This window comes from Petromyzon marinus, chromosome 7 (genome assembly GCF_048934315.1).
Source record: "Petromyzon marinus isolate PM22_M1 ecotype Great Lakes invasive population chromosome 7, UKy_Petmar_22M1.pri1.0, whole genome shotgun sequence".
Classification (NCBI taxonomy): Eukaryota; Metazoa; Chordata; class Hyperoartia; order Petromyzontiformes; family Petromyzontidae; genus Petromyzon; species Petromyzon marinus.
Window position 1 is genome coordinate 7838865 of NC_133673.1, and position 27883 is coordinate 7866747.

The 27883-nt window shown below is 42.2% G+C and overlaps 1 protein-coding gene across 1 annotated transcript in view; it reads left to right on the top strand.

Moving 5' to 3' along the window:
• LOC116939899 (carnitine O-palmitoyltransferase 1, liver isoform-like) overlaps nt 1–27210 on the top strand; it is a 41439-nt gene extending 14229 nt beyond the window's left edge. The window contains exons 9-19 of the mRNA XM_032948917.2: nt 2767–2854; nt 3620–3815; nt 5780–5968; nt 11890–11995; nt 16012–16128; nt 17211–17375; nt 18279–18413; nt 19780–19932; nt 20227–20340; nt 20922–21014; nt 23387–27210. Coding sequence (XP_032804808.1) covers nt 2767–2854; nt 3620–3815; nt 5780–5968; nt 11890–11995; nt 16012–16128; nt 17211–17375; nt 18279–18413; nt 19780–19932; nt 20227–20340; nt 20922–21014; nt 23387–23470 — 1440 coding nt within the window. The 3' untranslated portion in view covers nt 23471–27210. The remainder of the gene's footprint in view (nt 1–2766; nt 2855–3619; nt 3816–5779; nt 5969–11889; nt 11996–16011; nt 16129–17210; nt 17376–18278; nt 18414–19779; nt 19933–20226; nt 20341–20921; nt 21015–23386) is intronic.
• Nucleotides 27211–27883: the final 673 nt, after the last annotated feature.

Sequence of the window (27883 nt, forward strand, 5' to 3'; positions counted from 1 at the left end):
TACATAAAAAAAAAGCAACACACTTGTTTTTATACTCTTTGGTTCTTTCGGTAAAGTCACGTAGATAGAAAATTAATAGATCACGACGTTTCGATCGCAACACAAGCAACCGTCATCAGGTGAGACAAGCAGCAGGAGAACTGCTGACGCAAGTGCGTGTGTGTTTGTCTCGCCTGATGACGGTTGCTTGTGTTGCGATCGAAACGTCACGTGATCTATTAATTTTCTATCTACGTGACTTTACCGAAAGAAGCAAAGAGTATGGATTCCTGCAGTCACGAAAGCTTCAAATCAAGATTGACACTTGTTTTTGTTTTGTGATATTGTTTTTGCATGTAACGTTAAGGAAATATATCTTCTTGCCAGATTTTGCTTCTCCAATGCGTATTTTGTTACGCTCTTCCTGCAGTCTCGGCGTAGCTCAAGTAGATTTTTGCACGGTTTTATTTAGTTGTGAGCGTGACTATTAGAAGGGAGCAAGTTGCTGAGTGCAGTGGCTGTAGGCATGTTATAGGTGAAGATGTGTAAGGTGACCTAAGGTGATTGTAGATAGGATTGGCAATGCATTTACCATTTCTCTAATTTAACCCATCTGCACTTATAGCCTACAGCCACTGCACTCCTGTACCTTCCTAAACTAAAACATGATGAAAAAATTAATGGTGTGTAGATCGGAGATTTTCGGCCAGGCCAGCACAGTTGGGACCACTGTGGAAGGCCCTATTTAAAAAAAAGAACGTGTCCTGAAATTTTTCTTCTAATTAGATTTGATGGGCATTATGTCCATGCAGAATTTAATTGTTGCGGTAACTTGCTTCTTACTAGAGGTAGAAAGATGGATCAATTGGTCAATATAATATAGATAATTGAGTTAATATATACATGCATTTAATTGCACATGAGAATTGATCTATATTATATTCGTATACACGTTGTATGTAATTCGCTTCTCATGACCTCAACAGCCACGACTGATCATACCTGGACTTGAATAAGTCCATTTTGCTGAGGTGACAGCATTAGTTGTGTTAAGGTAACCCAGACACATGTAATAGGTGGGCTGCAAGAAGGCTAACGTCTTCCACCAATATTGTATAGACCGTATAGTAAACGACTGCAGTCTGCGCTCCTTCAATGGAGGAATAAAAAAGGTACACCAACTCTTCTCCTGAAGCCTTCTCGTGGCTAGCATACCTCGACATTGGCACTTAGCTCCTAAGCGTGCTGTATTGCCATATGCAAGAATAGAATAGAAACAGCCACCTGTGGCCCCTATTTTCGCCTCTGTTAAAAATAGAATGTATTCTTTAATTGTGACTGAATCGCTACAATTCATTTCTATCGCTAGGCACTGGGGTGATTAAAGGGAGGTGTTTGTTAAACATCTACTGATGAATTATTTTGCTTGCTTTAAGCACATGCAAGTGAGAGGCACTATATTGACTGTCACGACAAGTAAGAGTGGCAGCCAAACGGGAAACAAGTTCGAGAGGATATCCATTGCATCTGAGAGACAATCTCACGTGCAGAATCTGGATGGGTTGTTGCATCATGAGACAATAAGGGATGGCGTGGAGGCCTTCGTCCAGCATTCAATTGACAATGGGCTGTAAATGATCAGAAAAATAAGCACAACGTTTTAATTCTCGAAAGTACTTAAGACTGTAACTTAGCAGCATGTGAATTGACAAGCAGCGCAAAACCAACGTGAATGAGGTGATGGTGTAATAGCTGCTGATGTCACGCTTTCCTCACGAAGTGTGGAATGGGGGGGGGGGCATTTGAAAGCCATTTGCGTAATGCTTGTGGTGGTTGCACAGGACTGCCTGTCTTCCTCTGTGGCCCACTTTGCCATCCACTACCCACCCTACAAGGGTTTCATTCAACATGAGGCAAAGGGATTGGGGTTGCTAGGCTGCTCTTGTGCCACATGTGCTTATCCACGCTGCATATTTGTGACTAATCAGATGGAACGTAATCAATCTATCTTCACAGGTCTTTAGTGAGCGCAGTCATGCAGTGCATATCGTGGCATAGCGAGAAAACCTATTCATTCCGTTCAGTGATTCATTGTAAAAAAAAAAAAACATTGTGCTTTTTGCTACGGCAAGTACATACAGTGCTTAAGGTATGGCCATAACTGTTCACTGATCCACAGCAGTTCGTCACGAGCAATTAGATAAAAATTGGAGAACATCTGTTTTCAACGTATGCAATAAGCGCAAACATTTGTCATAGCAAACCATAGTAACTGCTGTCCATTTCAAGAACTTCGCTAGCAACATTCTGCACCGGTAACTAATTCAAGTACAAATTATTGAGCATGGCAGCCTATTTTTATCACGTGTATTTGAACTATCGGTTGTTTATGGGGCGTGTTTCGTACTGGAAGGAGTCCAAAGCGGAGAAAGTGCAACATCGGCAGCCGCTCGGTTTGTTTATATACAGTGACGGGTAAGAGTTAATTCTCCTCCTCTTGCTTGGCAGCCATAATATGTTAGAACTATTCTTGGATAGCAGTTGTAAAAAAATATATATATAAGAGCTGTGCGTAAAGGGTTGGTGGTGTTCAAAAAAGTTGGCAAAGCAGGAGAATTGTTCAGCTATAAAGTATTTCCTCGGTAGGTTATTCTTGTTGGTTTGGAGAAAACTGCCATGCCGAATTACTATTACTTAGTTGGTCATGGGTTATTGGAATGTGATTTTAGTTTACCATTGGTTCATTCATTTATTGTTGTATTCTTTTTTTCTGTGTGTTGTTTGCAGCTTACATTGCCAAACAGCTGTATCCCTCTGTGCTCGGCCCAGTGGGAAAGGATGTTCAACACCACACGAATCCCAGGCATAGAGACGGGTATGCAGTGTGTATAAACGCACACATGCCTATCCTACGCCGTATTCAAGAGGTGGTGGCGGCATTACATTTTTAAACTATACTGGATTGTATGTTAGCACACATGTTCATGTCTGTACTCGCGCATTCTATTCAGCCTTAACAGAATGTTTTTTTAAAGAAGTAATCACTGCATCATGTTTATTAGATTCTTGCTTTTGGAACTTGCCTGAGGCTGAAATGAGGTTTTGTGCGTGAGTATATATGTTAGTATGGTTTAGTTCCATAAGTGTGCCTCTATGCCCCAATTATCAACGGTATAAATCAATAAAAATGTATCTTGCTCTGAGTGGCCTTCATAACTCCTGCAGTATATTGGCACTGTATGGTGGTGGCGGTTGTTTAGAAGTTTACGATAAAGTGTTTAAGAATTTTATGTATTCGAATACCATTTATTTGATACAAAGTTGTCAAATCCATTACATAGCCCTGATGTAAAATTATATATATTCTTTAAAAAATTGTGTTCTCACAACCAGGATAAAAAATACAATCTTCACATTCTTAATATGTTTTAATTCATGTCTTTAAGATGCAGTTAATAAGTAAAAAAAAAAGCAATCTATATGTGTCAGATTCCATCCAAACTACTGTTTCCCTGTGTCAGCACGGATGTTATTTGCCCATTAAAAATAAAAAAATCACTTTTGGAAAGATAAGTTGCTCTACTAAAAAAAAACCATTTCGATCCAAATAAACCTGGTTATCTTCGGCCGTGGTGTGCAGACACGTTGCAGCACTTGAATGACAGCAAGCACTTGGTGGTGTACCATCGCGGGCGCTTCTTCCGCCTCTGGCTGTACCACGGCGAGCGCTTGCTGGGTCCCCGCGAGCTCCAGAAGCAGTTTCAGCGCATTCTGGACGACCCCTCCGCCCCACAGACCGGCGAGGAGAAGCTGGCGGCGCTTACGGCTGGGGATCGGTGCGTGCCACATGTCGTTTGCTGTGCTTGTCGTGATAGTGATAGTGCGAGTGTGTGTGTGTGTGCTTCGGTGGCGCAGTGGTTCACGCGCTGTGCTACAAACCCGGCGACCCGAATTCGATTTCCGCTCATGGCCAACACTCATTGACGATTATTTGAACCGGTCCTGGGCCTCTTCTAGGTCGACTCGCTTGAAATGAGTGCCTGGTGCGTTGTGTAAACATCACCATTAGAGAGACAACGGTGGCAGGTCGTGGTGCTGACCACCAAACCCCCTTCATGTGCCCTGCCAACCTTCATAGGCGCTCGCTAACAGCGCTTGCCCCAACAATCTGTTCAGGATATGTGTGGGATTTTTGTCTTTGCTTGTTGTGTGCTGCATCCTCAGAATATAACTTGAACACACTGTTAGTCATGACCTCAGTTATTATTATCATCAAACTGAGGTCCTTATGGAGAGCTGTGATTAGTGCACTTGCTATGAACCCATTGACCTGATTTAAATTCCCAGTCAGATTATGCAAAATACAGGAACAAATAATAACAAACTCTGGTTGTGTTAGTGATGAATGTGTTGAAAGAGCAGTCTTATGGACCATTGCCCAAAATGTTGCATGTTTTAAACTTTTGCTTTAAGGCGAATTAAAGAGTGATGTTGTTTATGCTTGTGCACCACAACTACTATCGCAAAAATCACAAGATGTGTTTACTACAGTATAGGATTATATTGCAAATATAGTATGACCGACGTTTGTGCCTGCTGTGGGCCTTCACCTGGTAAAATAAAAAAATCTTTGAGTAGTTTAAAATAGTGTTGGTCAGTTTTTGGAATACTCTGCGATGTTAACATGACCGCGCATGTTAGCATCCTTTATATTGGCTGGGCTCTGCACGTCGCATTGCATCAATAATTTCATCCATGCTGCTCTCTTGGCACAAGATGATTTGTCCCATTTGCCTCGGATTTGAGGTTGAGCATAATGTCGGTCATTACATCTAACCGTGTGTTTGAGGTTTACTTTAGCAAATTACTTTTAAGCTGTAGCAGTAGATAAATGCAGTTGTACAAGTGAAGTTGTTAACTATACTTTAATTGCTTAAATCCATTGTAATCCCACTGTGGTTTTTTACGTGGCTTACGGGATCTAGGTTTTGGGAATCTGTAGGGGGCTGTTTAGCAAAGGTTTTAAGCATCATACAATTTAATTAACATGCAATGCACAACAGTTTATAGCTAAAAGGCAAAGCTAACAGTTTGAAAAATATATAATTTTTGTTACCTTCATTCATATTTGTGTAATCCACGCCCCATTGCTTTATATGCTGTTTATTAATGTTCATATTTATAGAACATTTCAAGAAAAATGTTATAGGAAAAACACATTCTCGTTATAACTTTACATGGATAAAACAAAGGAGGTAATGCAATTAACTCCATTTCAAAATATGAATTTCGAGAATATTCTATCCACTGCAATTATGGGTAAGGACTTGGGTAGATGCACATCAATCGCTTCGTAAGAATGTGGGGATGGTATCAAATTAGCATAAGTATGGTTCACAAAGTTAAGTAAAACATTTTAAAATACATTTTTCAAGCACTTTTAATTGATCGTGCATTCGATTGATGAAGACATAAATTTGTGTGTGTATATATACAGTTGTTTTGTTAATCCACTGCTGGATGAGGGCCCCTGCAGGGTTTTCTTTTTACTTGGCTGCTGCTTTCTGGTTTGTATTGGTGAAGACAGGGAGCATAGATGTGGGAGATTGTAAAAACAGTACAACAATTACATTTAGCTGGACTTCCCTTTATGTAGCCCTGCGGTCCTGGCAGCCTGTGTTGTGCTTGATGGTCACCAATACGACCACTCATTTGCTCACCTTCCAAGACCTCACGACACGGTCGTACATCAATCGTGTCTCGAGTGCGCATATTATTTTTCGTGTCATTTTGTTCGCAGGGTTCCCTGGGCGAAGGCTCGGCATGCCTTCTTCCGCAGCGGCGTGAACCGCGTATCGATGGATGCAGTGGAGCAGGCTGCCTTCTTCCTGACGCTGTCTGACGACGAGCAGGGCTACCGGCCCGACGACCCCGAGCGCACGCTCAATGACTACTCCAAGTCGCTGCTGCATGGGAAGTGTTATGACAGGTGGGTGCCACTCCTCGGGTTGTTAATTGTGGGTGGAGGAGATCTGCAATTCCATCCCCTGCCCTCGATTGTCATGTTAGCCAATTAGTAATTTAAAATGTATAGCCAATTACTATATAGCTCTTACCTTGGTGGAATTCTAATACTGTAACAATTATCTTAGATTGCGTCTTCGTTCAGACTCGTTAATTTTTGTCTCGTCATAGTCACGCTTTTTGGTGGGGAGTTGTAGTCACCGTCGTTGTTGGCGATGAAAATGTTCGACGCTAATTTCAGTGATGAAATCCGCCCCTGGTGACGGCCATCGAAACCACCCCTCCTCACACCTCGAGTTTACCTCCGATTCTTGTCCTTCGCAAACACTCATTCATCTTGGGCTCCAAAAAAGAGTGTTTGGTTGACTGAGACCAGTGGGCTAAGATTGCGCAATCATAGCGCTCAGTGACTCGTGCATTTGTTTTATTTGTAGTCACTTGTGATGGTGTAAAAATAAGCGGAATGGAAACGGTGTTTCACAAGACAACCCAAAAACAGATTGTATAAAATGTATTGAGGCAGATGACGAGAAGTCCTGTGTTGCCTCAGCTCCAAGGGTTGTTCATAAATCGGATGTCTTGCCGTCCTATGGTTAAGGGTTTTGAGTAATAAGTATAGACCCTTGCTTTTCATGATGCCAGGAGCAAAGCTAGCAAAAAAAATGTGCATGAGCATTCAGGTTAAAGGGATGCCTCCTTTATTTGTTTGTTTGGGACACAAGCTGTTGTGTTTTTGTCATTGGCAAGTTGTTTCTCTATTTTCTAACACACAGACTCGCCCAAACAGAAAGCTTTGGCTCTTTCAACAATAACCATTTGTTTCAATTTGTTTTTCCACGGGCTGCTTCTGCTTCCATTGCCACTTTGTACCATTGGTACTTTATACACACCGACTGCCAGGTTTCGTTTGCCAGTGATATTTACCACCGCCTTTATGGTGTTTGGAAACGGTTGTGTAATCTGCTCAACTTTTCAACCTGTTGCACAAGAGGTAGGCTGGTGCATTATCAGAGGAAACGACGCAGGAAGATAAGGTATCATGTGTGTCTAGAGAGGTGTGGTGAGCTTTTAATTTCGGTTTACCCACAGGTGACCTCACTTGTAGCTACATGAAACCATTCATTGCTTATTGTGTCACTGAAATAAGTTGCATGGAGAAGTCGCATAAAAATGTACACTTGATTGAAGGCTTTGAAGCATATAGGACAAGATGAGGAGAGTAAAGTGATCTGATTAGGTGGCAATGAGAGTGGACTAAAGATTGGATTTAAGGGAATGCCACACGCATGCAGTAGATTAAAATAACGTACCGCAAGAGACGAATCATTTTGAAATGATGAAATCACATGAGAGAGCAGTAGAGTTAAAACGACCAAAATGTACTGCAACAGGGTGCAAATTGAATGGAAGTGCAGTGTGGGAAAGAGATAAATACATACTGACAGATTGTATTGGACTACGCAGAAAGCATGAAGACACATGTACTGATACTAGTTCACATAATGGTCACAATCCCGGAATATATATTTTTTTAACACCACGACCTCCGCCATCAAGGAAGAGAAGACAGAAGTCACTGGCTGGTGTGGAGACATTGGACCCCAAGATGATATACCTGGGGTCCTAGAAAAATCGTGGAACGCCCAGGGACACGGCATGACGAACCATCAAAGCCACCTTCTCCCCCATGGAGAGCTCACGCTAACACTTTTTTTGGGTGCCCAAAGGAACGAAGGCCATAACAGCGATTGTAGGTATTCTTGCATTAGAAAACATGGGAATGACACCAGGAAGAAAGTCCTAATAAGAGGGGCTGTCCTTCAAGTTGTTTGATGTTTAATGGCAAACCATGGCTGCAGTGGGAAGAATATAAATCCAGGTGGCGTCCACTGAGATAACTGAGAGTGCTTATCTGGGTGAAGCAGCTGGGAGACTTGTGTTAAGGTCAGGTAGAGGTGCACTCTTGTAAAGCAAACCATTTATTGCCCTTGAATTATTGCTAATACGATAGCCCATTACAACAGTGTTGGGTGGTGATAAAGACTGGATAAGGCCCATGGGTTGTGGTCCAGTGTGCATTGCTAGAGATGGAGTCAAGGTGAAGTCAGCCAACCCTAAATCAACAGAATGATGGAAGTGGCAACTTCTGTGTAAGGGATCTCACTCTGAGCAGTGGCTGGAGAGACTATGGATGACAATTGATGGTATATGAAGAAGAGGCCAACTTAAGAGGAGAAGCCCATGGGGTCTTCTGGAGGGCTGTGTAGCTATCGCTTTAATTTGCATACCTTAATACTTAATCTATTAAGGATATTGTTAGTTACCCAAAAATCAGTGGAGTAAGCATTGGTCAACCTCTTTCACAGAGTCTGGCATTGCGTGAATCTTGAGTTCTTGTGAAGCAAGTTCAAATATATGAAGTGCATAGCCCATTTTATTGTTCCTTGCATGGCTTAGTGTCTGCTTCAATTATGCCTGGTGTCAGAGTAAAAAGACTCCAGCTTAAGAAGAATCAGTTCTGTGTAAAGCAAATTCATTTTGGTTTCCAAGCCCACACTTATCCACAGGTTTAGAAGCTTTGTGGACCGGATATCACACCATGTGCCTGAGTTGGTGTGAAGACTCTGCAATAATAGGAAAATAACAAACAAAATAACTACATAAGTTTTTGCAGTTATACTGTATATAGCGCCTGTGTTTTTTGGGGTTTAGCATGTGTTATTCAGCATGATGTCCAACGTTTCGCTCCACGTTCTAAGTGCACGTCCTGAAGTAGCTTTCCAGAACGTGGAGTGAAACGTCAAGACGTCATGCCAAACAACATGCGATACAACCCAAAAACAGATTGTATAAAACATGACAGCCTAGCCTTTGGTGGTGTTGCAACACATAAGGGGAGGATGGTGAGATAGGTGTGTGCTGTGGATGACGGTGTGGGTGAGAACACTGAGGAGGGGCAGCTTTCAGGAGCATGTAACATCACCACAGTCCAGAATTTACATTTGTAGAGACACCCAAAGTGGTCTCTACGCTACTCTGTGGTTCTTGAGGCTATGTAACAAGAGGCTATACAGCAGCCCTTTTGCCCACTTCAGCAATTGTTTCTTGCTGTGGTTGTCCCACCTGATGACGGACACTTGCGTTGCGCCCGAAACGTCGTAATTAAATTTATTTATACCTACGCGACTTTACCGAAAGAAACAAAGAGTGGATCCCTGCAGTCACGAAAACTTCAAATCTAGGTCTCTACGCTATTGCGCCAGCCACGCTGTGCGCCGGGAGCCTCCATTGGAGGACTAGCGGACACCTGACTGGGAGCGGGGAGCTCCAGTCGGGATACAGGAGGGGGCGATGGCCTAGGGCGCTGCGTGGAGGCGGGGCCAGGGGGTAAAGGGGGAGCGCCGAGGGGACTCGGGGCTCGTTTTGGGGATCCACTGAAGAGGACTTCGCTCTTCGCTACCACTCTTCGTCGTCGTGTAGATTTAGCTGGGAATCGTGGGTCTGTACCAGGTGTGCTACCGACCCGGTTGATAGCTAAGTCGCACATAGTGAACAGTCCGAGAACAGTATAGCCACACTTAACAATAGAACCCAGTGATCAGTGAGTTGTTTTATTAAACGCGTTGCCTCCACAAATAGTGTGTGTGCGCGCCTCAGTGCTTACACTACACATTTAACCCAAGGGCATCACGACCAAAAACGGCGCTAAATTAAGGTGCCTTGCCAGCGTCACCACTTGCAAAGAGAGAGCATTGCAAGACAAGATGATTAAATATGCCCTGATTATAATTGAAACCATGCCTTGATTATAATTGAAACCATGCCTTTAGGCTTGTAAAGAAAGGACTTGTGAGACCCAATAATTGTATTGCCCGATGTTAATGATAACAGAAACTTTACCAGGTGATACAACGCAGATTTAAATGTATTGTTATTATGCTGCTTTGCAAACAAGCACCCCTAAATGTAAACAACAGTTTACAATTCTAGATTTGAAGTTTTCGTGACTGCGAGGATCCATACTCTTTGGTTCTTCCCCCCCCACCCCTCTCTGACTTATATAACCTCCTGAACCCCGGCTTCTCTCCCACTTCAGTAAAAAATATATATTGCTGTGGTTTTCACACCTGATGATGATTGCTTGTGTTGCAATCGAAACGTCGTGATTTAATTAACTTTTATTTATTTGTATTTTATTTTTTCACCTACGTGACTTTACCGAAAGAACCAAAGAGAACAGTTTACAATTTATTTTAATTTTAATAAATTTCCTCGTTGAGCAAATATGCACTTTGCACCTCTAGACTTGATTCGTTTTGGTAAAGTCACGTAGAAGGGAAACAAAATAATAAAAATGTAAAACTCTCACGACGTTTCGACTGCAACACAAGCAATCACCATCGTTCTATTGTTTCCCTTCTACGTGGTGACTTTACCGAAAGAACCAAGAATATGAATCCCTGCAGTCACGAAAGCTTTAAATCAAAATTTGATTAATTTTGTTTGAGTGATTTTTTTAAATTAAATTGTATTGGGTGGTAATGTAGTTCTATCATTGATTTAATTCCTAGTTTGGAACATTTTTGTTAGTTTCAGAATATAGCTACTGAGCCAAAATTGGCATTCAAAGCGTGTCAATGCTTATTTGAAATAAAATGTAAATAAAATGTGTGTATCCATAAGTTAAACAAACAGTGTTTGCACCAGAAAAGTGTTTATTATACCGGAAAAAATATTGTGAATCTGTACGCAAACACGACATTGCTTATAATATGACAACACCTACATGTGTTCTGTAGATGATATCTGCTATACAATTCCTGTTGTGACCGGCTAGCATGAGGCTGCTGTATTTACTTTCGCTTGACTTAAAAAGGAAGATGCAACCCAACAAATACACAGATCTCATCTTGTAAGTACGGTAGTGCTTTGGCTGTGTGTTTGGAGTTGGCCAGCGGAGATGCGAATATTTCTCAGTAGGGGGACAGAGATGGGGCATCGGCTTTCAAGTCTATTAATGGAATGTGCTAATGAAGTCACGAGTTTTTTTGCGTTAAAAATTCTGGGAGTTATGTCACTAAGACGCTTCTGAGTCGACCCGTAGTAATATTTTCCCTCCCTAATGAAGCTTAACTCTTGCCGGACGTCCTGGGATGCACAACCGAAGTGGGGTATCTACAGGATAACAGCTGTTTGGTTTTGGGTTGCTCATTCTTTACATTTCCTCTATCCGTTAGAGATAATTGATTTTTTTTGTCGCACGTCGACCATCGTCTCCAGAAGTCAGCACTGATGTTGCATAGACTGATGGTTGAGTGGCACAAAGCGCCTGCAGTTTCCCTTAATGTCATATTGGTAACCTTAGGCCATCCGCATGCAGATCACCCTGCTCCACATTATTAGCAGATGCCTGTTGTGTGTTTTTTTACAACTGTACTAAATTTTGTATTTTATTTCCATTCAATAAAGAGGGAATGTAAAATAGTTTGCTTTAAAACTGGTTTAACGCATAGGCTTTCTCGACCAATATCCATAAAGAGATTTTTTGGGATAGATCACGTAAATATGTGTTGTTAAAACCCACCACTACCCGACACAGCCAACTAGTAAGGGTTGTCACGTAAACAGAACATGCCAATTCGTCACTAGTACAGCACACCGGTGTGTTGGAGAGCTTGCTCTACTAGTGACACTTTTATATATTTACGCGATCTAACCCAAAAAAACTCTTATGCTTTAAAGCTGGCCTATCTCGTGCAAATTTTGGAAAATTCGCTAAATATGTGTTAATTATTTTATTTAGATTCTTTTTGTGTGAGGCAGCATAGTAAAATGTGGTTAAGCTAGTTCACTTTGCACGTATGTTTGTTGGGTGCTGTGTTGCAGGTGGTTTGATAAATCTTTCAGCCTGGTGGTTTTCAAAAATGGCAAGACGGGTATTAACGCCGAACATTCTTGGGCAGACGCCCCGATTGTGGCTCACATGTTTGAGGTACGTGTGTATGTGTGTGAGCAAGCATCACAACGACATTCATGCAATAATAAAGGTCCTAATTTTACCCGAGAAAAAGAGACTGCTGGCACTCCCCTTGGCTGCTACGGCACGCAATGACATTGGTGTGGCCAAACACCACACCCAGCGATTTGCCTTTGTTTCCTTAGCACCTGAGTCAACGCACCTCCCACGCATACTGTACTTATTTTTACTGTACTTATTTTGTATCGGTGGTATAGTAAGCACACTGAGCTAACCACCACCACTACCACCACATTTTTATTGGTTCCCGTACAAGACAGACAAAGTCATGTCATCTTGACGTGGTTCAGACTGGGGCAAGTGCTGTTAAACGAGCACCTGTTGACGTCAGCATAGCACAAAAGGGGGAGAGTGTGGCCAGAACCACACCCAACCACATTTGTCTCCAGTCCTGATGTTGACACCCTGAACCAGGTACGAGTTTTAGGCTCGGTCGACCTACAATAGCTGGAGGGCCCTTAGCTGGCTCAGATACGGCTTGTCATTTATTGTAGCCATGGCCGACAGTCAAAGCCAGGTCACCGGGTTTGTAGGGCAGTGCGCTGACCACTACAACACACGCACGGTGAGCATTATTACCATGACATCGTTACTGGGCTGGATAGACCCAATTGGCTCCTGTGGGGGTTCAGGCCCCCCCCCCTCCACCGTGTCTGGACGTACAGCCATTGCATTGCACAGGGAGCACGCTTGCTTGGTCTGCAATAAACCACCACCGCCATCGACGTAATAGTCCATCCTGCAAGGGAGTAAACTATTCGAGATGATTCAAACTTTCCTTGAAGTGACTCATTGCCACTCATAAAGCCCCCCCCCCCCCCCGGTAAATATTCGGCAACTGTTTTAGGGTTTGCGGATGTTAAGAGAAGACTGAGAGCAGGGTTTGAATTTGGAAGGTTTTTATGGTGGCTGGGGAAATATTTGTACTTTTAAAATGCATTCTTGTAGAGTATAAAAGCAATTATACATCACTTGAATTAGGTATTCAAGTGTTGTCCATAGTGCTGGAGTAGTGTGGAGTGAGGCATCAAATACTCTTTTATGGGTCAGTGATGGGTCAGTGACACGTCGCCAATTCTACCAAGCCCCCTGCTCAATTATTTACTTTGGCTCAAATTACAATAACTTACAGTTATGTTTACGACAGCTTGTTGGCAACAATGGTGGCAGCAATGTACCTGGAGACATTTGTTGTTAAAATGTAATTTGCATCGATACATTGCCTGAATCTCAACTATCAATCAACTTTTGTGAAAGGATAAATGAATAGAAGCTTGCCCTACTCATAATGAGTATCAACCTTTTTGAGGAGGGTCCTGCATGGGAATATTTGCCTAATTACAATTAATGAGTGTTTGGCACGTCGGCAAATATTGCTTTACCTGGAGAAATGCTGCCCATATGTGGGGGAGGGGGGGGTGTAATGTTGCACACTGCTAGACTCAATATGTTGCTTTCATTTCTCCCTACCACCCCTGCCCAATTAAAGAAGCTTACACAAACTAACTGTGGTGAAATTAAGATCTAATCACCATCGAGCATGTGGTGGATACAAAGGTTATTTTAATGCACATCAAGAGTTCATGGTGGGTTCTCGGGGCTTTAGTAGAAACCAAAAATACCCCCTCCCCCCAAATCTGTACACTCTCTGGGGTTGTGTAGTGCTATTGGCAGTAGAGCAATGGACTACAGTCCCAACGACCAAGGCTTGATTCCTGGCCATGCCCCACACGTTTTCCATTCGGCACCTGAACCTGGCCTAGGCCACTTCGAGGTCAATCTTGCATAAAGGAAGTTTACCTAGAATCTAGCAGCCTGATCATGGCCATCCGCATCTGGTCGCTGATGCCACCTTTAACGATTGTGACAGTAAAGCAGCAAGGCAAAGCTGTATTGGTTTAAATCCTGATATGGATTAGCTACTGTGCTGCCACAGATTTTGGTCTGGCTATTTTAAATAACAGTTTTTGTCACGCAGGAGCCATCCCATGTCAGGACAAAACATGTTTTCCCTGTAAATTTTCACTATAGAGTAGCGATTCAACTCCTTATACTGAGAGCTGAATCCAGACCGGATTTTCATGTACACCAACTAAGAGGCTATTTAATGCTTGTTGTGTAACCTCCACATCAATGGAGGAGACAAGGTTGATGGGAAAAGATGGATTGGATTATATGTACTTTTTGAGTCCTTTCAGACAGCAGAACTGTTGATCACCATGTAAGAAATTTCGATTTGAAGCTTTCGTGACTGCAAGGATTCATCTTCTTTGGTTCTTTCGGTAAAGTCACGTAGAATGAGAATAAAATAATAAAATAACACAATAAACGTCGTGAGAATTGTATTGTGTTATTTTATTATTTTATTCTCATTCTACGTGACTTTACCGAAAGAACCAAAGAACACCATGTAAGAGTTGGACCTTCCTCTCCACCTCCGCATGTCTATGCATTCATAAACAGAAACATTTTTTGTAGAGTACCATTAATCCCATTGCATTCATATTGTCGTGTTGGACTGTATAATGCGGTGGATTTTTGGACCATTTTCAAGCCCTTTCACCCAGTTACGCCGCTACTTATCACAGCGCCACCTGGTGGCAAAACACCAACCAATGTTACATGCCCGAGTACGTGTGGGGTGGACAGGGTTCCAGATAAGCACGTACGGCTAGAAGAGCCAAGGCATGCACAATATATTTGTTTACACATTCAAAAAAGTGGCCCAGTTTAGAGCAAGGTTGCATGGATCTCATAATGGCATGTTCAGGTTTAGCTCCCGTTTATAAATAAAATTATTATGAGCAACGTGAAAGGCATTGTAATAGCACAGCTAGAGTTAAGTTTCCAAAAACGCTGTCATCCGCTGAGTGTGTTAGTCACAATGCGTGTAATGAAAGTTGAAGTCACCAATGCTCGTACGCCGCTAACTTCTGCTTTCACGTGAATCCAATTGGATAGACCTGGCATGGGTGATTCACCAACACAGAATACAAAGTTTCCCCGAAATGAAGTCCCAGACACTTCCATTTACTGCTCCTGAACGGTGCATTCATTTGTATTTTGGGAAGTGTCTTGTTCTGACTTTACTTACAAAAAAACCGTTTTGTCAACGATAACCTTTTTGGCCTCATTAACACTGCATTTTCGCTTTTTGACATTAATCCGTGCTCATTCTGCTGACATGACTGACTGGGTCACAGTAACCCAGTCTTTTGGTTTGAATTAATAGGTATTCAGCTTGTTTTCTGAGCACCACAATGTGATTCCCTCAACATGTTTGACAGGGCTCGTGTTGGCAGGGCAACGTATGATTGGAACTCATGTGGGGGCTACGAAGATTAATATTACCCAGTTAATTATAGCGCCACCCCGTGGTAAAGCAGCCACCACTGTTGCCACTCGTGAGTCAGGTGGATTCGTAGGTTCCAGATAAGAAACGCCTTTGGATGAAAGACCCCAAAACCAAGCCACTCAGAAGAGATCGTTTACCTGTACAAAAATGTGGCTCAGTTTGGAGTGATGGATTGAAAAGTTCTATGTAGCTCTCAATATCATGTTGACAGGTTTAGTGTTTATTTAAACCTTGGTGAGCAATGTGAATGACATTAAGAGCCTGGGACATCCGCTGCATGTGTTTACTCGTGCCACATATGTTGAAAGTCGAGGTAACAATACGTATACAAGAACCTTTATCTTTAACATGAAGGCAATCAAATTTGGCATTAGCGGTTACTAAAACAGGGAATGGAAAATATTTTTTTTCCAGAATGGATTCGCATGCTTCTGCTCACACATTGGCTGCGATGGACTCGTGTGTGTGAATCTTTGGTCTATTGCAATGACATTGATTTATCCGAGCTCCACGTCACAGTCCTTCGGGTTGAACGAAGAGGTCTTGTGCATGTTCGCCGATCCCTAAAAAGTGGTTGCTTTAACGTCTCTCGATGCGTCGTGTTGGCACCGTGCAGTATGTGATGGTGACTGATGCGCTCGTCATGGGCTACACGGCGGAGGGGAACTGCCACGGAGACACGGAGATGGGCCTGCCGCCCCCTCGCCGCCTCCAGTGGGACATCCCAGAAGAGGCAAGTGGCAGGGACTTTGCCTGCGGCTCACTTATAGGGATGGCAATCGTCTCCTTTTGTATGGCTGATGTATATGCATAGCAACAACTACAATTTTACATTCAGTTGGTCAAGCCAAATAACTGCATCAGGACCATGAAAACTAAAACTGTTTTATTTACCAGGTAAGGCTCACCGAGATATATCTCTTTTTTTTTTCCTGAAGCGACCCGGCCACAAATGATCACTCCATGAAGTGGTTTATCCCATTAAATGTACGCAGCCAAATAATCGAAAATAATGTTTATATCAGCAGAGTGTATTGCTGTAACGTCTCCTTTGTATTTGTGGATCGGGCATTGTGTCATTATGTTAAACGCTCTGTTCTGAATGATCCCGTTTGTAGTTAACCGCTTTTCATGTGAATGACTGCATTTAACCACAGAAATATTAAACCTTACTCTGGTGTGCGTTTGTAATATTCGCCTAGTTGAGTTATGTTTTGGGCTCATTCTTATGTTCTTGTCAATGATGGAAGTGAGTAAGTGTGCAATACACATTGAATATTATATACACCAGGATGTCTGATGAAAATTGAAGATTAGGCCAAATATTCTCTTGAAGGGCTCTTAGAATTTGCTCTTGTGGAGGTCCTTCTTCCAGAAGTAGTGAGCAAAATACTTGGAGGACTTGACCTTTACCAACTTTTATATACTGTGTATGCCGATTGTGGCTATATAACATCGATTTTTATGGGCACCAATTTTATTTTCATTGTGTGTTTATATAAAGTAGTAGTTTTGCTGATTAACGAGCAAAATTAATTAACCTAAAATTTATATTCCCATCTTGTTTTGCCTGTTTTGGCATTTGTGCACCAAGAACAGCCATAGCCTCTGGAAGGCCACGTTACACATTAACAAGTCCTGGAGTTGACACCGGTATTATGGGTTGAAAAACTTTGCCGATTGGCATATCCGCTTCGCTACCTGCAGTCTACACTTTACCTGATGCTCTGCCTGTTGCGCGCGTGCACACGTGTGTTGTACGCTCGTGTTGTGATCGGGGTGGGGGGGGGGATGTACGTATGCTCCGGCTCACAGTGCCAGGAGGTGGTGGAGGACTCGATGCGCGTGGCCCAGGCGCTTGCCGATGACGTCGACTGCTGCACCTTTGCGATCACCGACTTTGGCAAGGGCTTCATCAAGAAGTTCCGCACGAGCCCAGACGCCTTCGTGCAAGTCATGCTCCAGCTGGCACACTTCAGGGTATGCCCTCGCACACGTCTAAACATACAAAATTATAGACGATTCATTTCACCAGTGAATGCCCCACTGGGATATATAGCTCTTCTTCACAAGAGACCTGGCCACAAGTGACAGCTCGACCATGAGGAGTATTATTACGTGGAAATGGATAGCAGCCAAATGCTCTTTAAACGCACGTTTATAAATGTGGAGGGGAAAACAGGAAGACCCGGAGAAAAATCCACACGAACACTGGGAGAACATGCAAAGCCCAAATGTACAGGCGTCGGGGTGAGATCGAACCCACAAACTCCTGTATACCAGGAGAGATGGTTAGCGTCTCACCACATGGTACATGTATGGAGCCCACACCTAAACGGTCAACATAAGCGGAGACCATAATTACACATTCGGCAGCTCCCATTGGACGATGATGCCTGTTTGCTTGCTTCGGATAGTGAACCATATAATTATTTTAACTTCCAGTGCTCTATGTGTCCGTTAGGTATCTACTGTGGTGGCTGCAGTGTAAGTGATATAAAGTTATGGTGTCAAAGCGTGCTGAGTACAGCGTTGCAGATTCTATCATTAGACCAAGCTAGGAGGGTGTCTCAGTGGCTTACAATAAATTATAAGGCTGCGAGTACAAATTCTGGTTGGTGGTTAACTCGGCCCATCATCCCTTTGGGGTCAATAAAGTGATTAACCACTTTGATGTCAAGAGTGGCTATACTATGGATAGACGCGCTACCCACCATCAGAATATAACATTTACCAATCGCTGAGGGCTATAAACAGGAGATGAGCACCGCCCTAACGTTCGTTTGAGCAGGGGAATCCCTTTGACTCGAACGATACCATTTTAAGTGACCGCCAATCGCAACACATTGTCGCTTTGGGTAAAACCCACGTGTTTGCTCGCAGGACATGGGAAAGTTCTGCCTGACGTACGAGGCGTCTATGACGCGGCTGTTCAGGGAGGGCCGCACGGAGACCGTCAGATCCTGCACGAGCGAGGCCTGCGCATTTGTTCGCTCCATGCAGGACCCCAACGTCACCGTGAGTTGTTTTTTTCCCCACATGCTGCTGCTGCAGCAGGTTCACACACAATGCCACAACAAAGACATCCATGGCCCACCAAATGTTTTTCAAACAGCAGCTGCATGTCTTCGTCTTCTTTCGTCAGGTGGGGGAATTGATTGGCAATGTTTATGTTCCTGATGAGGTTGGTAAAGAAATAGGATGACTTCAGGAGTAACTTGGTAAATATCTGAAATGCTGCCAGTGAATGATCGAAGTGGCCAGTGGTGTGCAATGTGATCCATGGTTCGGGATTGGTGATTGCAGTCGCACCTGCAAGTGTAAATTAATTCAATGCCGCCAAGACAGCATCCAATCGGAGTTTTAATAAAGTGTCGCGTGATGAACCAAGTGTTTGCCTGATCTCATCTTTCTAGTTTGGCATGGGCAGCAATGAAGTTGGTGTGTTTTTATTTTATTTTAGTAGCTTGGTGGTATATAATTACCAATTCCCCAAAGCACTCAGAATTTGTCATGGACTTAATAAAGCTTGTGTGTGCTTGCATGTCAGTACTACATGCTATTTGAGTAATTCCTGTCTTCATTCTTCAGTAATGGTGAGGCCCTTGTTAGCCACATTATTGGCATCTTTGTTTTCTATACTAATTGCTGTCTAAATGATCTCATTTGTATTTAAAATAAGCACTGATCATTTAAAGTTATTGTACAAAATAGGGAAGAAAAACAAGTGCTGTATTTGATTTTGACAGCCCTTTTTTTTAAAACCAAAACCCACATATAGGTTTAGTGCTATGATTAAACCATTAGTATGGCGATAGGACTGGTATTTATGTAGTGGTCAGTATTTCAGCAAACGTTTATTCATCCTACTTGGAGTCAGTGGTGCTGTAGTGTTATCCAAGCATGTCTTCTTTTATATCTTGCTAGATTATTTTTGCTTGTGACTCAGAGCCCAATGATACCAGAAGTCTCTCTTAAGGGAGATATTGTGAAAATGATCATTGTATGGTTGTGCCACATTCATAATTAATTGCAGCGGTGACAGTGGTTTTTTATGTATGTTGTCATCTCATTCAGTCAACTCATGGCACCTGAGTCTGTCCTTTGACCTCTTGCCAGCGGGGGTTCGACACTTGACATGGCTTTAAAGTACACACTGCCTGGCACAAGCGCCGTGGTAACGTCACTGACGCTTAGTGGCGAATGGGGCTTGTTGTTTGTTGAATTTCTTTTGCATCGTACGTAGCTAACCGTGCAACTCGACAAGGCCCCTGTTTTTTATCGCACGCCGCGTAACCTGAGAGCACAACAGAGATAGCTCAGTGAGAAAAATTAGAATGTCAACGCTGGTGATGGTGTTCCGGTGGACTGTGTGGTTGTGCAGGCAGCGGAGCGGGTGGCCCTGTTCCGCACCGCCATGGATAAGCACCAGAGGATGTACCTGCTGGCCATGACAGGTTTGGGCATCGACCGCCATCTCTTCTGCCTCTACGTTGTGTCGCGCTACCTCGGCCTCGAGTCGCCTTTCCTCAAGGAGGTGCGATGCCTGTGGACGTTGAACGCACTGTTTCCAGCGAGTCTTTTTGCCTTGTTTTTATCGCCCAGTTTATAAGGTTGGACCTTACTTGATGACACCATTTATTTGATAATTAAAGTTTGTTTCTCGCAGTGTCTGACATGGAGGCATTGTTAAGTGTCAGTTTCAAAATAAAACGTCAGTTGGTGGTGTCTTGAGGAAATATAACTTTGTGCGAGAGTGGATTAGTTAAATGAAATACTGTGACGTGGAAAAGAAACCACGTTCGTAATGGTGTGTGTACATGTGCTGCAGGTCCTATCTGAGCCTTGGCGGCTGTCCACAAGCCAAACGCCACTGCAGCAAACCAAGATGTTTGACCCCAACCAGAATCCGGATTACGTCACGTGCGGTGGAGGATTTGGCCCTGTAAGTTTTATGTTTTTAAATCACGGTTGCAGAGCGCTTTCCCAAAACGCTCAGCGGAACGCAATAAGCGGCACTGTTGAAGGTGTAATCGATAATAGTCAATGTTTCTTGAGTTGAGCAGGGGGGATAAGAACTTGGGAAAAGAGAGACGATTGGTGGGGAAAATTTGAGGGAAGGGGCTGGTTCTGTAGCGGACGGTGGCGGTAAGAGGCATCCTTGAATGCTCGTCACTTACCAGCTATGATCTTGTTTATACTCAAAAGTTGTCTTCACTTTATTAATTTGCGAGTAGATTCATAGAGATGGTTAACATTAGGATTCTTCAAGCTGTGTCCTTGGATGTCCTTGCTCTTTCAAGTTTCAAATCTTTGTAAAATGTCCTTTATTAAATGTCAGATGGGTAATGGTAAAATGTTCGTCGTAAAAGTGTGCTTTAAAAAGAAGTGGTGATTTTTATCAGTTAATGTTTGGTTTCCCCATTTTTTTCACCGATTATTTCGAAGCAGTTGTGCTTTCATGTATTGTGCACAGCAGCATGCAGTGGTAATGGATTTACTAACGTTATCTTATGTTGTATATAGGTTGCTGATGATGGGTATGGTGTCTCTTACATCATCATTGGAGAAAACATGATCAACTTTCACATCTCCAGCAAGAACTCCTGCCCGGACACTGTGAGTAATGTAAATGGCATTGATTTTGCTTACATGCCCATGTGCTGCCTGTGGATGTCATGTTGACTGATGCTATTTAAATTCCACTTTGTATTTATAACACATTTAAATACAACCGTATCTGAAAATGATATACAAAATAGTGGGATGTGCATCGTGGGTGGGGGGGGGAGTTGGTGTGTATATACAGTGAGGGAAAAAAGTATTTCATCCCCTGCTGATTTTGTACGTTTGCCCACTGACAAAGAAATGATCAGTCTATAATTTTAATGGTAGGTTTATTTAAACAGTGAGAGACAGGATAACAACAAAAAAATCCATAAAAATGCATGTCAAAAATGTTATAAATTGATTTGCATTTTAATGAGGGAAATAAGTATTTGACCCCTCTGCAAAACATGACTTAGTACTTGGTGGCAAAACCCTTGTTGGCAATCACAGAGGTCAGACTTTCTTATAGTTGGCCACCAGGTTTGCACACATCTCAGGAGGGATTTTGTCCTCCTCCTCTTTGCAGATCTTCTCCAAGTCATTAAGGTTTTGAGGCTGACGTTTGACTACTCGACCCTTCAGCTCCCTCCACAAATTTTCTATGGGATTAAGGTCTGGAGACTGGCTAGGCCACTCAAGGACCTGAATGTACTTCTTCTTGAACCACTCCTTTGTTGCCTTGGCCCTGTGTTTGGGTCATTGTCATGCTGGAATACCCATCCACGACCCATTTTCAATGCCCTGGCTGAGGGAAGGAGGTTCTCACCCAAGATTTGACGGTACATGGCCCCGTCCATTGTTCCTGTCCCCTTAGCAGAAAAACACCCCCAAAGCATAATGTTTCCACCTCCATGTTTGACGGTGGGGATGGTGTTCTTGGGGTCATAGGCAGCATTCCTCCTCCTCCAAACACGGCGAGTTGAGTTGATTGCCAAAGAGCTCCATTTTGGTCTCATCTGACCACAACACTTTCACCCAGTTGTCCTCTGAAGCATTCAGATGTTCATTCGCAAACTTCAGACGGGCATGTATATGTGCTTTCTTGAGCAGGGGGACCTTGCGGGCGCTGCATGATTTCAGTCCTTCACAGCGTAGTGTGTTACCAATTGTTTTCTTGGTGACTATGGTCCCAGCTGCCTTGAGATCATTGACAAGATCCTCCCGTGTAGTTCTGGGCTGATTCCTCACCGTTCTCATGATCATTGCAACTCCACGAGGTGAGATCTTGCATGGAGCCCCAGGCCGAGGGAGATTGACAGTTCTTTTGTGTTTCTTCCATTTGCGAATAATCGCACCAACTGTTGTCACCTTCTCACCAAGCTGCTTGGCAATGGTCTTGTAGCCCATTCCAGCCTTGTGTAGGTCTACAATCTTGTCCCTGACATCCTTGGAAAGCTCTTTGGTCTTGGCCATGGTGGAGAGTTTGGAATCTGATTGATTGATTGCTTCTGTGAACAGGTGTTTTTTATACAGGTAACAAGCTGCGATTAGGAGCACTCCTTTTAAGAGTGTGCTCCTAATCTTAGCTCGTTACCTGTATAAAAGACACCTGGGAGCCATACATCTTTCGGATTGAGAGGGGGTCAAATACTTACTCATTAAAATGCAAATCAATTTATAACATTTTTGACATGCGTTTTTCTGGATTTTGTTGTTGTTATTCTGTCTCTCACTGTTCAAATAAATCTACCATTAAAATTATAGACTGATCATTTCTTTGTCAGTGGGCAAATGTACAAAATCAGCAGGGGATCAAATAATTTTTTCCCTCACTGTATATACGGTATATATATTTTTTAAAGACTGGTTTAAATGTTCTCAATCTCGAGCCTATATTCTTAGTTTTTTCGGTAAAGTCTCTTCAACGTGACTTTACCGAAAAAAACTAAGAATATGAATTACTGCAGTCACGAAAGCTTTAAATCAAAATCTCGAGCCTGTTTATACATTTTCCTGAATTAATATTCCTGCTAATGTAATTTATTTAATGACATCGTACACCCTTAATTGAATAATGGAAAAATTCCAATTATATAAATAGATAATTGTTGAGCACTTGGCCCAGAATTAGAATAGGGTAAGAGTGGGTGGTGCAAGTGATGTCTGAACATATTTTTGACCTCCCTTGAGGTCAGCATTCAGCCTTCAATGAGTATCTCGTGCACAGTGTACATATCATCTCTGGCGTGGTGCTGTCCAACCTCATTCTGTGCCATATCTGCCTTGGTAGGTTCTCACTAAAGAGAAGGTGCCCTTAGCAGTTTGTATGACGATATGGGTGATCTTGGCCTTTGTGCAGGCACTTAACGCAGTTATTACTTGGGAGAATAAGGGACAGTGAGAGCATTGTGGAATAGAGTTTGCGTGTTTTTTCGTTACAGGATTCCAGCCGGTTCGGACGGAACATCCGGAAGGTGCTCCAGGAATTGAAGGACATGATCGAATCGGAGATGAAGTCCAAGTAGGAGGGAGTGAGCAGCCTGTCTGCTGCATACCCACATGCACCCCTTGTTAGCATGCAGATCCCCAGTGCTCACAGAGAAGGGCCACTTTGTAGTTTTTTTTTTAACTTAAATGTATCTCAAATACAGAATGAATGCCAAAACTTTAGTGTAGCTGGGCATGACTGGTTACTGGTGAGATGACGAGTGTTACATTCATCGGGCATTAATATGGCATTAAAGTAGAATTGCGAGTACAGAATAACAATATATGTGTTTTTGGTGAAGCTCCATCTAAGCAGGTGGGCATCTAAGCAGTGATGACACAGATGTACACGTACATTTATTTATCCACATCAGCATATAATACAACACTCACTATACTAACAGTGCATAGAGTTCTTCTCTCTTGCCTCGGTGGGGGAAGTGGGCATTATTCATGTTAAAATCTTTTATATGTTTTAATAAATTCACTGCTTGTTCAATGCATTTATTAAAACGCATTGTGCCTTTGGTTTTGGTTATGCTGTATCTTTAACGCCGAGAATGCTAAATAAAAGTTTACAAAATAGATTTTTTTTTCATATGGAACCAAGTTAGTTTTTTTCGTAAAAAATTGAGCCAAAATACACAACCATGGCTACAGGGTGCGACGATTTAGATGGCAACAGATTTGTGCTACAAATACAAAGATCTGTTAACAGGCTGTTGGGGCAAATGCTGTTAGCGAGCACCTAACAGCACTTGGTAAACACTTGCACATCCTGATTGCCTTCTAGCATCCACGCATCCCTCGTGAATATATTCAGCGATATGGGCACTGGTTCTGGCCCGGTTGTTGGTCTGTGTGGTGGAAATCCAATGATTCTATAAAAATGTAATTTTCATATTGTAGAGAGGTGTCTCCAGATAAACACTCGGGACTTTTTTGCATATCATCAACACCAACGGCGTGCAGTCTATAGCATACACATCCCGGGATACACCCAATAGTCAGTCCTGTGATTGTGTAGCTGCTCGATAGTTGTTACTTTTGTGAAACTGGGTTTAGAAATGTTGCAAGTGTTACAGAGCACAACTTGTCGTGGCACTTTAGTGCAAAACAAAATTACACCACCACATAATTACTATGTACTTGCTATTTCTGTAGTATTTCGACATATGAGGTATAATCCTGCTTGTATTCTTATCCCAAATGTTTCTGCTGTCAATGCTTCAATTTTAAAATGTTTTCTGCCAGCACTGATGGCATTCAGTTTTTATCGCAGTATTTGGCCTCTCCTTGTGGGCTTCTGGAGCTTGTGACTGAATATGGTTGAATGCTGCCTTTCCAGGGTGCATAGGCAAGGGTTGCAGTAATTTCAGCAGACGTTTATGTTCCACACAGTTGGCTATGTATGGTGCAAAATAACTTCTGTATACATACAATAGGAACACAATAATGACGTAGCATCTTTTGTTCACCACCAGTGGAAATAGGCATGCATAATAATAATCCGAGTGCAAGTTTTGTTTGAACATTCATTGGAAGAAAATCCAGTCGTATGCAATGGTAACTTGTTATGTAAATCATACTTTTTTATGGATGTTTAACAAATTTAATGTTGACGTTTATAATTGTAAAGTGTTCTCATTGCTTCAAAACTTTGTTGTAAACAGGTAATGTAATAATACCAGCATCATGTTGGTTGAATGCAACATGTCTAAAAACGCGTCATCTGCCTTCTGTTGTTAAACATCAAAAGAATGTCACTCAACTTGGGGTTATACTGCGATTATTATACATTTATAAATAACTCTTCTGGACTCTTAACAGATTTAATGTTTGTACATTTATCGTTTTGTACTTATGTTGGTCATATTTTCCCTTTTTAAACTTCGATGATTGCCCTGAAGATTTACATTTGGAGACACACGCCTATATTTTAGACACGATGCGAATTTCTAACTTATGGTGATCAGGCTTCCAGGAACTCCCCAGTGGTCTTGTTTTAAAACAACAAACCTAATTAAAAGGGAATATTTTCGAAAAAATGCGGTGTTTTAATTTTGTGGTCTTCCACAATTACCATATTGTAACATTTGGATGAGAACCTAGAGTAAATGTAACTTATACAAACTTCCACGTTTTAAGAACTAAATATTTTTCTCGATGTAAACAATGCTAACCCTATATGCATTTTCCTCACTAAAGAATTGCATTTTTACGAAACATACTAAGCATATAAAATCACAAATTGTATTGCTATGCTTTAAATGTCATCGTTTGGCTGACTTTGCAAAACAGCTCTCCCAGACTGCAAGCAGAGCTTCGCTGAGAGCCACATTGAGATGTAGCCATTCGATTGCATTTAGTTAGAAGCCATATAGGAGGAAGTACCGTCTGTCTTTACTACTCTTAAAGCTATTTGAAGTTACTGAATGATGGCACGGACTAAATTTAGCTACACCTGAAGTGGAATGTTGGTAAGTTAAGAGACAAAACTTCACGAACACATGCCTTGCTGAAACCTATTCGCATAGGCGACGCACAAGAAAAGCCGTTCAATGCAAGCGAAGAGTAGTGTCCATTCCTAAATGTTATATAAATGTGTATGTTATTGTGATGCAAGAGCAATGCAAATACTTGGATTTCTGATGGGTGATTTGTCTTAAAGTAAATTCGTGCAGTGTGTGCAAAGTGAGTTATTCCCGTGGCTTGCATGATTCGAGGATCCTGTAATCTTGAACAATGTTAGATGTGCACAGAAGAAGAAAATCTGCAAGGGAAGATACGGACTGATTGACCATGGCTTGATTTATATTTGCGCTTGTACCATAGATTTATTTTATTTAGGTTCCCATGTTACATGGAATTTTATCACAATTTCTATGGTATTTTTCAAATCTTGCCTTGACAGCAAAATACCAGGCTGCCACCTCATTCCAATCTTAAGGATGTAATAGATGATAAAATGACCAGCAGCGTGTCTCCTTGAACATGACTTGTATATTCACTGAGATGGACATGTTAATATACCGCGTAAATATAAAATGTGTAAATGGTTAATTCCTGTAATACTATTTACATTTGTGTTGACACCCATAGTTAAAATCCCATTTCTAAGCAAAATTACATCAGATTGAATTGTGCTTGCTTAAGAAAAGGTTCAACATCGTAAATGTTAACACATCGTCTGAAAGTAGTTTTCTAGTGTTTAGCACTATAGTTGTAATATTCAAGCAACAGTACTCTTTTTTTTGGTACACTTTCTGCGTTGCCCCGTTTTAAGTCTACTCATGCTACTCATGCTCTATGTTTGTGTGAATTTTAAGGTGGAGGAATGGAATTATGTTTGGTGCTTTTGGTGTTTCCATTCGATGCTTTACCATGCACTGGAACCTAGGGCCCGGGCCGCAACTATCTGTGCAGTGATAATTCAAAGATGATACCTCCTGCTGAAGCTTTGTGGTGCAGGTAACAATAAATCGTGCACTGCCCATTTTATCAGCATCCCACTGCTATATGAGCTACCCCCCACAACTTGCTGGCTGTGAGGGATGTTTGACCATACCTGACGCTGGTGATAAAAGAACATGATAATAGAACATCATATTTGGCTTGTGTGCTTTCCTGTCCACAAGTTATAGGTTACTTCCTTGAAGCTACTGAGATCATCACATGGGGTGTTTTGTGTTGTTTAACTGTCTGATCAATGCAATTGTGAACTGTGGCATTATTTAGCAATGTTGGGAATAAACTTATGGTTTTTGTGATCACGAAAGTTGTGCTTGTTTTCGTCATTTAAGATTAACTTTAATGAGAACACAATTATGAGGGTAGCTGTTTTTTAAGCATTTGATGCTTGTGAGGTGGTTTTAGTGTCAGCATTCATATTTCATGCACTTTCAAAATTGTAAAACAAGCAGTTGTCCACCTTGTCAGAAATTGTATGAGGAAGATGTTATAAAAGTAGTTGTGGTCTCATCAATAGACCTCTTTATCCACATGAAGGGCAGACTTTAAGATTCCCTGAAAAATAGTTAATTGGATGTCAATCAAAACCTTCATTATCAGAGCTGGTGATAATACATTTTGTTGTGTGCAGTACATGACCAACAACGCTGCATTTCAGAAGCCAGTTTAATCATGGGTGGTTTAAATATGGATTTTTGTTTTACCAGGTAAGGCCTGGTAAAACAAGTCGTCTTTCAGTAGCGACTTGACCATAAGTGATAGCCCAACGAGGTGACTTATCACGTGGAAATTTATTGCAGCCCAATTATCTAAACGCATGTATGTAAATGTGTAAGGAAAAACCGGAGGACCCCGACAAAAATCCACACGACCACGGGGAGAGACACGCAAACTCCAAATATACAGGCATCTGGGTCGGGATCGAACCCACGATCTCCTGTATACCCCGTGAAGTAGTTAACGTCTCTTCAGCGTGGCAC